This window comes from Poecilia mexicana, unplaced genomic scaffold (assembly GCF_051168715.1).
Source record: "Poecilia mexicana isolate PSO_F unplaced genomic scaffold, ASM5116871v1 scaffold_12, whole genome shotgun sequence".
In the NCBI taxonomy this organism is placed as follows: domain Eukaryota; kingdom Metazoa; phylum Chordata; class Actinopteri; order Cyprinodontiformes; family Poeciliidae; genus Poecilia; species Poecilia mexicana.
In genome coordinates this window covers 19239833-19251239 of record NW_028263381.1, presented here as the reverse complement: position 1 = coordinate 19251239, position 11407 = coordinate 19239833, and the positions used below count along the sequence as shown (strand labels likewise).

Here is an 11407-nt window from a genome sequence, read left to right as displayed (position 1 = left end):
TTTATTTCCCTCTGGGAAAAAAAGTCATTTATTATTTCTGATTATGTTACATAAAGTGAAAAGAACTGTTGTGGAGCAAGTCGATGCTTTTCTCTGTCTTCCGACACACTAATGGGATAAATGAGGAACAGCGCCCTCTGCTGACTGCAAACTGCACTAAAAATTGCAATTACCATCACACTCAAGTGGATGGTAAACATGATGATGACATTTAGGGTGAGATATAGCAGCAAGTCCAACCAGAAACATCCAGATGGAGAAAGGATGGACGCTTAAGAGACCACGCATGAATCACATCATTAGTAAATGGTCCTGTAAGGTCACTGTGACTCAGAATGACGCCAGATGAAGTAATATAGCAGTTTGTAAATGCAGGTGGCACAGATTCCTTGCTTGACGCAGCTGTTTGTGCAGGACTCTACTGACACCGGTCACTTGGCAGGTGCTCATGCTCGGGGTTCCACTCTGACCTGCTGAAACACTCTGCGGCTTTGCGGTCGCACTCACAGATGAACATCTCACATTCATCGTTCTGGTCTAGAAAAGAGAAAGCAAGAGTTTCAGTCAGTTTTCAATCTCTGACAGCCAGGTAGTACTGGTGAGAATAGTGCAATGACAGGGTTGTCAACTTCTGAGCAGAGCTCAGAAGTCAGAAGTGAGGAGTGTGTATGGATGGAGTCAGTAAAAAGTAGAATGAGTAAATCCACTATGTACAAGTCAATGACAGATTTGTAGCACTGCCTTCTCTGTTTCGAGTGAGAGTTATCACTTTGAAATGACGGAAAAAAGCTTCAATCTCACTATCGAGGAGTGACAGTTAGCAACTCTAGAAAAATAATTTTTAAAAAGTCAACTCACTTGTACAAGAGAGCTTTCTGTTAGCCTCATCACAGGTGTAGGAGTAAACCTCAGTATAAGGGTTATCCAAGATGGGCCAGCACTCCGGATGCTGCATGGCATCACTGTAACACTGGTCATGAATCTGGCAGCACCTGTATGGAAAAAAAACAATGTCAAGCACTGCAATCTTTAAAACAAACCTATAATATTTTTAAGTAGTGTTAGTGTGAGGCGGCTTAAATAATGACCTATCCAGATCATCAACGGGTGTGCCAGAGCCTCCGTATCCACAGTAACATCCATAGTCTGCATAGTCAAGAGCAGGCCAGCTATCAGGTAACATACACAGGATCATGGCCCTGAACTGATGGAGAGCCTTGTAGTCCAGTGAGTGGGCTGTAGAAAAATAAGATCACATGATAGTGACTTAAGTGTGAATATGTATGGTAAAAAGCATTTAGAATTTTTAAATTGTTTTATATTTTGCCATATCATCACTGGACATTTGGTGACACAGGTCACAGGTGACAGATCAACACAAAATTACTCATAACTGTCATGTGGAAGGAAAATTATTGATGTTTCTACACGTTTTTGAATCAAGCATTCAGTTTCTATGCACTACTAATCTGGACATACTTCCAGAAAACTGTAAAGGAGCCGAAACAGAGAGTTCAAAATTGATGACAGTATGTTTTTGTGATGTAAAACACTCTAAACTGCCTTGTTGCTGAAATAAACTTGATTTGAAAAACAAAAAACAAACTTGCAGATGTAATTGAAGAAAAAGGAACAGCAACAATGAAATGCAGCATTTACACTTTAACTAAATCCAAGTGCATTATGTTTAGCTATCGCATAGCAAGACAGTAAAATACATTGGAGTTTAATTTTGTATTTTGAGAAAACTGAATATTTTAGGGGGTATAAATACTTTTTACAGTCTAACAATTTCTGTGAAGTTGTACTCACCTACAGAGAGACCAACAGCCAAGAGGAAGACCGTCTGAAAGGCATTCATTCTGTGAGTGAGAGGCTTCAGTCACAAAGTGACTTTCACTCAAAGTCCCTTTATATACATCATGTGTGGCTCCTTGCTTGTCAGCTGTCCATACAGCACCAGTTCACACGCATTCACACTCACAAAGCAAGCTAGCATCTGCAAAGGTTAAATATTTCTCACACCTTGTAAGCTCCAATCTCCTATGGACAAGCTCCCTGCCATGAAGTCATAGAATCTCATTGCTGATTCATCAGTATGGCAAAATGACACTTGCTTACACATTCTGAACGAAATTAAACAAGAAAAATCTTCATGTTTTTCTGTAGTAATTAAAAGGTTCAGACTGATTTTGTGTGTACATGCACTCCCTTCTTATCCTATCCATGCGTTTAGCTGTCCAGTTATTCAACATTTAAGGGGAAACACATTTAGAGGACGTTTTTTTCTTTTTCCCCCCACAAGATGTCAAACTCTTGTTGAAGCATGTTGTTGCAATGACTCATAAAATCTACCAACGTACCAAGAGTACCACAACTGAAACTGATGCACACATTTTCACAATCGTTTTTCAACAAAATCTTCAATGGTACACAGATGAGACAGAAATTATTCAAGCATCTGGCAAATTTAAAGTTATTTTTAATTAACCAACAACGGAGCTATAGAGGAATCAATTCTTACTTCAATTTAAAAAGTGGACTTTCCACTTAAAAAGTGGAAAGTCGAAACTTACCTGCAACTTCCAGCCAGAAGAAATGGGATGAACTTAAAGCAGCATTTTCTGAGTCAATAAAAGTTTAATTTAAAAAATATAATTAATTATTTCATTTTTATTTTTGAAGCTCAGATTCACAAAAGGTGCAGGCAGCAGAAACTGGTACTTTCCAGTTTGCAGATCCTCCACCAGAGGGCAGATTTCATGCATGATTTCTCTTGTAATCATGTCCTGGTCCACTTGGTTTGTGAGGCTTACAGCTACATAGTTTACCTGTTTTTGCCCACATTAGTCAAGTAATTAATCAATTGCCTAGCACAGTTTAGAAAGAAATATAGAACTCATCACAATACTATTTTTAAATTGAACTTTGAATATTCAACATTCCACACTCTGATGAACAAAACAGAGGTCAACAGTTGGATGTGATCTCAATTTAATCTTCATCATGCAGACAAATAAAGAAAATATGACAGCGGTATCAGTTCTACTCTCCCGATACATTGTCATGTTAGTGCACGAATTCAACATCAAATCAAGAGTTAAACTTTTGATTGAGTGAAATGGATTTTACCATACAAGGCAATCAACACAATAAAAACAATATGGATCAACAGAATGAACAACAGCATCTAAAATATAAATAATATAATCTCTAAATGCTCTAAAAAATGTATTATCTCTGTCCTGTGTGCTCGGCACTCCGTACATTATGTCCCCATCAACACAAACAGCAGAAGACAACACACAGACAAGTGCCTCAGTGCATATGTTCAGTCTGTAACCTGAAGGTTCACATTCTTGATTGGTGACGTTTTGTTTTGTCTTCTCGACCGTGGGAAAGTAAACAGGAACCTTATTTACACATATTTCTATCAGCGTGATTAATGAGTGTAACTACTTATATGTTTCGATTTAAAACGTTTCAGTGTCCCACCAAATCATTATTTGCTTTCATATTCTACAAAGCAAAAAAATATCCCTGCAAATTAATGTACAAGGAAAGGCATGTTAAATAGGAATGTAATAATTGACACATTTACAACCTTAGGTGGATGTTTACAATAACTACATATGCAGAGTATAAATCACTATAAGAGTGCTCATCTGTTTTTAGTAGTGCTTGAAAATCTAACAACTTTTCACTGTTTTTATTTTAATTTATGAAGTAATTATTCTGAAGATCTACAATCTTTTCTTTGTTGCCTCAAAGTAAATGTTATTCTTACTCTACATCATCTCTTTTTTGTTGTATTTTTTTTCTTTCTGTCAGTCTGCCGACTTTTTAATGCAAATTCTAACAAACTAAAAAAAAAAAAAAAAACAAAGTAAAAAATATTCTCTTTTCACGACACTGACTTTTCTTCTTGCAGACTTCTCCGTATTGCTCACTGTGTTGCTTCGGGCGTTCGACCCACACACTGCATCGTCTCCGAAGGCACTGGATTGTAACTTTTGAGGGGGCTGTGGATGCAAGTCTGTTAGCAACGGCTGATTACCCACAATTCTTCACTCGGCGGAGGATGAAACTGATGCAGACAGCGACCATGTCTGAGGCTTCAGCCTGATAAGATTCAACAACTCTCAGTTTGAGGTTCTAAGTAATCTCCTTTGGCGACCAGATAAGACTCTGATATTCCCTCACTCTGCCAATCTGGACCCGTCTGTCTTCCCATAGTCACATTTTGATTAAATCCAAGCCTGACGTTTTCTCTTTAAAAAGTTATTTAAAAAAAACAACAAAAAAAACAGGTCATTCTGGTCATTAATGTTAAAAAAAATATTACAACTAAATTTTCAAGCGTTACTGGTAACAGTTTTGCCTGTAACAAAAAAAAGGGTAAAACATTTAACTGTAATGCATTTCAGTGCCGATGTCAAAAGTTTATAAAGCTAAATGTCACGTCATCAATATTTTTATGAATATCCTCTCAGAGGACATTAATAAGAATATTTGAAATGTTTTGTATGTTTGAAGATGTCTCTGAAATGCCTTTCAACTTGTATAATTCAATACAACCAACCATCTCTAACGAACTGTAAAGAATTGCAATTTTGTGATTATGTTTATATTTCATAAAAATCATATCATTAAGTCCTTCATTCATCCCACTTCATTCGCTGTTCAACTTGGATTGACATGAACAGGTGAGGGATTTTTTAACAGGTTTGGTCTAATTTTTCTATTTCATGGAAGAAACTCAGAAACGATCGGAGGAAATATTCTGCACACTTGGTGGATAGTTCATGTGGCTGGAATGAGACGTGGCCATTAGATGGGCTTATACAATAAAGTGGTGACGTACTTCTTCTTATACCGATGTGTTGCGCTGAGCACCATCACGCCATCCTGTGACGAAATAAACACAAGACAGAGGAAAGATTAATCTAAAAGCATTTCACTTCCGTAACTTGAGGTCATCGGGTGTAAAAAAGGATTTATATCCTTTAACTTTTTAACATTTTCTCATGTTACACCCACTAATTACAATGCATTTTGTATGACTTTTATGTGGGAAATGCTCAACTAGTACTGCATCATTGAAAAGTAGAGAATAAAACGATTCCAATAGTTTTTACCAATAAAAATCTAAAAACTGTGATGTCCATTTGTGTTTGGCCGCCCTGATTGGACTCCTGAGTGAAATCCTTATGATTCCAGTAAATGTAGACGACAACACCGGACCTGTCACAGTAAAAGAATTTGCTGTACAATAAATTGCATCCCTAATTACTGCAATAAACGTCAATATTGCTGTTTCGAGACCAATTTCAAATCATATACTTACAACGATATAACAATGTACGTCAGCCCTCTCATAGACCAATAAACTTAATGTTTTTAAAGAAGTTGAAGGTATTTTAAATATCCAAATAAAACACAACCAAAAACAATTAACTGGATGGATGGTGTCTCTGTAAACAAAATGTCCATTCAAGAAAAGTCATCAGAATGGAAATTGTCTAGCTCATTTTAATTTATGGTGCCTTTAATTCCCTTAAATCAAGTAAAAAAAGTAAAAAGGTACAAAACAAATACCTTAACTCAACATTTTGTTGGAAAGAGTCGAAAGCACCCTACCTTAAAAGGAAAATCACATTTAGCTTCTCCCATGTGAACTCGGCTCGTTTGTTTTCTTCCCCCATTAAGTCTCAAACTATCGTCTCTATTTATACGTTGGCATGCACTTTCTGGTTGTTTTTCCACTTAAGAGCGGTGCAGCAAGGGAAATGATCTGCCCTTCAGTCTGTCCTGCAATCCTTGTGCCAGCATCTTATCACTGCTGGCATTCCACAGATACGATCCGCTCTGCAGGCTCAGTATGTTCACTGCTATCTGTGGTAGCAGTGAACATTTTCTGGGAAAATACCCATAAAAGCTGGTCATTTCTCACAATGATTTCCCACACCAGCGGTCACACAGTGAGCATACATTGACAACAGAGGATATATATTTGTTTGTAGTTCGGTAGTTCAGACAGGTATGAACCGTACCTTAATTGAAAGCGCGTAAAGGTGATTGAGCATGACGTGGTTCGGCTCTGGAAGTAATGCAGGGTCACACTGAAGATAAGAAAGTGGGAAAAAAAGACAGTAAGTAACAAATGAAAGAAAAATACCAGAGCAGATTTATGTTGTACATTAGATGCACTGCGTCTAAATAGGCCATGTAGTTTAAAACTTATAGAGAGATAAAGAAAAGCAATCACACCTTGTTTCTTTGGTAAAATCTGTAAAAGAAATGACAACCAGAGCAATCCTGAATTAAAATCTGATCTACTCACAGATATTCCAGTGTCTTTGTTGAGGATGACTTGGAGAAGGTGTGGAGGGAGGATAGGTGGGGACTTAAACCTTTCGTCCTGTTTGGGGACATAAGCGTCCTGGTGATATGGGCCGGGAGGAGAGCTGGACAGGTCTAAGAAAAGAAAAAAAAAAAAAAGAATGGCTGGACTAATACAATAAATCTGAATAATATTAGGCAATCAAAAGAGTTTTGCAAAAGTATTCACATCCGTTAAACTTTTAACATTATGTCATGGTGCAACAAATGCAACAGCTTGGCCTGTAGAATCCAGTAATCACACTGTCTGATATAATGAAGAAAAAAATATATTAAAAAAATCAAACTTTTCAAGTGGTCTAGTCAAAGTTCAGGGTTAAATGTATAGACATTGAGTGGCGTGACGTTAAAAAAGCCATTTGTGCTCGAAAACACTTCAATTTAGCTTAATTAAAACACTTCTGCTCCAATCAGCACAGTACTCTGAAAAGATCATACCAGCAATAAAACCTGCTGGATTATGTGAGGATATTTGGATTCTCCCATGCCATTCATGTGACATTGTGCTGCTGCAAAAACATAAGTTTACGGCATTTAAAAAAAAAAAAAAAATTCTTATAGTGCATGATCAATCAATTTATGTAGCAAACATACAAAAATAAAGACTTGTCTGCATGGTATTAAATTTATGCTTTTAGAAACTAGAATCTGCTTCAGTAATTTTCTTTTTTTTTTGTGTGTGTGTGATCAGTTGTTAGCTCTCACCTGACACGTCAGAGGATTTTTGCGAGTCCACCATGAGAGCATCAAACACCTCGAAGTCAGTTTTCTTCACCTGGATGATATTATTAACGGTGCCCAGCTGGCTGGTCACAACAGGCTGTGAAAAGCCATGACATGGTCAAATAAACAAACTTCACAGAGGACACAAAAAGAAATCCTCTAGTTAAAGCAATGCCACATTCCTTGTAATCCGAAACCCAAGTTAATTATTTGATCCAATAATGACCTCTCCCATTGTACATCTAAAAGTGCTTTGAATTATAGGAGCTACCAGAAATAACTGGAGAATTTGCACTTTGTGCAAATGTAGAGTGAAAACTATAACCTGAGGGGGATCAGCACTAATTAGCCAAGAAGTGTGTTAGAAGTGAAGCAGAAATCCTTACAAGGTGTAAAAAATGTGGAAGCAGCAGAGAGTTAAAAGCAAAGATTCATTATAAACGTCTTTGAAAACCCGATTTGACTTTTTCATTAGGATCAGTTGAGAAGTGGGACACATTTTCTGAGACACACTCTGATATTTGTGGAAGTTATGGGCCACAAACGCCCAGATTGATTTTTTTTTTTAATGGTGTAAATGAAAGTAACTAGCCTTCAAGGAGCACACACTGTTTTAATGGATTAAAAGACTAAATATTTTTACCAGAAGAAATGACTAAATATTCAAGAAAGTTTAGAAATCATAAACAGCAGAAGTCAAAAACCATCATGTGCCAAAAGAGTTAAGTGCTCAAATTTAAATCCTTAAAATATGTAGTAGAAAAAGTCTGAACAGATGTAACAGCTTACCTCCGTTGGGTCGTGGGTCCACTGGCCATCCACATAAAACTTGTACTGATGCTCTCCCTCGGGTAGATCTACAATTGCCACAAATGTGTTCTGACTTGAAGGAAGATAATAAAAAAAGAAGACATTTAAAAACAACTGCAAGTATAGTTATTAATAATAATAATTAAACATTACTAAATTATGGAGGATGTAGCAGCAGAGTTCAGGACATTGCCCCCTACCTTCTTATTAGGGGAATCTTATTGGCCCAATTGTTGAAAGACCCAGAGAGGTAGACCTCTTTTCCATCCCCTGTCCAGCGAAAAACAGTTGGTCGGTCGACAGCCAGGCCTTTATCGTCTGCTTCCAGGTCCTGCTGCCAGGCAAGGAACTCCTCCTTCCCTAGAGGGGCCTGAAACACACGTCAGAGAGATACGATAGATCCTCTTTTTACCTTTAATAGGAAATGTGCCTCTGAGTAAACATCAGTGGATACCTTCATGTCTTCTCCGTGAAAAATGTCAGCATCCTCTGGGCTGTCCATGAGGATTTTGGGTCTCTCTCCCTCTTTGATCCCCCGGCTGTCTCGCCGCTGAGCCTTCTCGCCGTGGCCCATCGCAGCCCGCTCGCTGCTCGTGTTCCCCATGGTTTCGTTTTCTCGTAGGCCGTCACGAGGTCACTGCGAGTGGAGTCAAGAAGTTGTGTAAAGCCATCGGAAACTCTGATAAAGCTCTCTTTTAAACAATTTAATTAATCATTGACAGCTGCTGTGGGAATAAGGTCTACAGGAGTTATTTAATTCAGTTCCTAGGTGCAGTGGGCTTAATTTTCATGTTACCAGTATGATAACATACTGGTAACATCATCACACAGATTTATTGACTTTTAGACAATAAAAACCATGAAGGATGAAGGAACTGAACAGGTGAAGTATTTTATCAGAGCTGCTTGTGTTTGTTGTTTTAGATTCAACATGATCCTCACATTACATTTCTCCCAGCGTGGATTCTTATCTCTGTGAAGGGCCTCGGGGTTTGTGTGGAGAACCCGTTAGTTTCCTTGTAGCCAACCACAACCTCTTGTAAGTATTCGTTATCACCTAAAATAAGCATACAAATGAAATTCCCTGAGATCCAGCTGTCGGAGGATCTCACAATCGACTCACTGACTGAATGGTGATCAGGTTCTAAGGCTGCAAAAAAAAACAAAAAACTAAATCCTTAGGGCTCTATCTCAACAGTTGATATAGGTGTTTGTGCTGATATGCTGTGTTTAGTTTTCCAGAAACATGGGGCGATGCATTATAAGCGGTGCCTAGTATTGATCAATTCATCCATGTAACTACATAAGCAGCAAGGGGATGCTTTTTCTACTCTTAAATATGAATAAAATATTGGGTTAAATTAATTGACCAGGTTTGTGGGGTCAGTGAGGAGAACAGGAACCTCGCGATTCTTCACAGACCACCATTTTGAACTTTACTGAAACTCGTACACAACAGGATTATTTGGTAAATGTTAAGGTCATTTCTGTATAATACAGCTAATGTTCCAGTGTTGTGTTCAGCAATTTTGTTCACATAAAAGAACATGTGTGTGCAATAAAGATAATCCTTTTTTTAATCTACTACTTCTCTTCATATTTGACCAAAGAACTGGTTTTAAAGTAAGCGTAAACAGACTCTACAAGATATTTTTATAACGTGCACTTGAGTTTTAAGATTATATTTTTTTAAGCTTTGTTGTCTTAACATCTTATAAATAAATATAGAAGAATGGTTATGATTAGTCGTGCTTTCCATAAATATATATCAATTTGTTATCCTATTTTAGTGCAATAAAAACGTCTCATTAAGCCTTATAAGACTGCAGTATTTATTGTTTTCATCTATAAATTCATTATAATTCAAATATTATGCTACGTTGTATAGAAATCCAAGTTAGAAGTGTTTCCGTTCAACTCTAAGGCAGGTTTAGCACTAGACTTAATGATGAATGTCATTTTTTGAGGTTAAAGATGATAACTTACTAGTCCGTTTTACTGGATAAAAAGCAAACAAACAGTATTGTGTTAACTCAGAGCTACATCAGTTCATATTTGAGTTAAGAGTGGTTTAGCAAAAATAATCCAAACGTAGTTGTTTTCTAAGAGAATAAGCAATATTGCGCAGCTTCTGTGCATATTTTAGGAACGGCAGGGTCAAAGCTAAATATAAACCCCGACGTTAATAATCTCCATCACTGCTCCTTCCCAAGCTTGTTGTTTATTGGGAGAGAGCAAACCTGCAGAGGGTCCAAGCTAACATGTTGGACTGAAGCTAACAGGGCTCCATCAGTACGTCGACATTCGCTTGGTAAGAGGCTGTCTAAATACTACAGCTTATGAACACACAGGTATTGTTACAAAAACAGCTATTACAGATGCACATGGACGTGCAAAGTTTTTTTTTTCTTGTTTTCTTTACCTCAGAAACGTTTATCGTCGAAGATGCCGGTGTCTCATAAACCCCATTTCGATGGATTCTAATGCAAAACACTACAGGGTCCAGCAAAACAAATCCGCCCCCCATCTGCGCAAGCGCACACGATCTAAATGAAATACACAGCAACTGAGAAAAACCGGTGCACGTCCAATATTTAGTCAACTCTTGTTAAAATTATGATATAAAAAGTATTCCCTAACTCTGACCAAATGCGTTTATTTTTGGGTTGTTTGAAGGAATTCGCGTCTTTGAGGTAATAGATGTAATTCTGTTTAGCCAACACTAGATGGCAGCGTGGTTCAAGTGCAGTACATTTACAAACGTTTTCTCAACCTCTGGACTTGATATTTTATTACATTTTAACAACATAAGTGCATTTTATTTGGATTTTATTTGACAGGCCAACCAAAATTTGTACAGTTTTGTGAAGCAGAAAAAAAGTCAAATGGTTTTCTAATGTGTTTAACAACTAAATTCCTTAGGATGTTGTTGTCATTTGCATTGGTCAGCCTAAATCTATGCATTTGTAGGTTTAAATTTGATCTTATTCTGCTCTGCAAAACTTCTGAAGCTCAGTCAAATTCCTCAGACATCAGTTGAGAATGTCAATTTTTAAGTCTTGCCACTGATTTTCAGTTGAATTTTGCTGAATATCCTTTGATTAAAATCCTTCTATTGAAGAGTCATCGTCCAGCTGACTTTCCATCTGCTTCCATATTGGATTTTTGTTTCATTGTTTCCTAGTTATACTGACAATTTTTTGTTGAGTTCATTAATTACTTTTTTTTAAGCTTGTTTGTTTTCTAGAACATTTTTTATACAAATATTGATTGTTGAAAATGCAGAGTTTATCTTGGACGGTCTTAAGAGCCAAGAGCAAAGAGTATTAGCCCAGGATCTGAGGTCAGATACAGACTTTTTTTGTATTATTTTTGTCTTAATATTAGATAATGGTAGACTATATGGCCATAATAATTGAACACTCACATATTTGTTAAAGTTGATCAAAACACTTCTGAGTGAGGTTACTAT

The 11407-nt window shown here is 37.1% G+C and overlaps 2 protein-coding genes across 2 annotated transcripts; both read right to left on the bottom strand.

Moving 5' to 3' along the window:
* On the bottom strand, positions 1 to 2083 carry LOC106921618 (phospholipase A2-like). Its single transcript, XM_014993409.2, has 4 exons — positions 1813 to 2083; positions 1089 to 1236; positions 859 to 992; positions 1 to 537 (listed from the first exon to the last, which is right to left on the bottom strand). The coding sequence occupies exons 1-4, from the start codon at positions 1859 to 1861 to the stop codon at positions 419 to 421; spliced, it is 450 nt and encodes a 149-aa protein (XP_014848895.2). The 5' UTR covers positions 1862 to 2083; the 3' UTR covers positions 1 to 418.
* An 894-nt stretch (positions 2084 to 2977) lies between these two features.
* prkab1a (protein kinase, AMP-activated, beta 1 non-catalytic subunit, a) lies at positions 2978 to 10473 on the bottom strand. Its single transcript, XM_014993407.2, has 8 exons — positions 10358 to 10473; positions 8390 to 8572; positions 8136 to 8305; positions 7915 to 8008; positions 7108 to 7222; positions 6344 to 6477; positions 6054 to 6122; positions 2978 to 4908 (listed from the first exon to the last, which is right to left on the bottom strand). Exons 2-8 carry the CDS (start codon positions 8537 to 8539, stop codon positions 4831 to 4833), a joined length of 810 nt encoding a protein of 269 aa, XP_014848893.2. The 5' UTR covers positions 8540 to 8572; positions 10358 to 10473; the 3' UTR covers positions 2978 to 4830.
* Between the last annotated feature and the right edge of the window lie 934 nt (positions 10474 to 11407).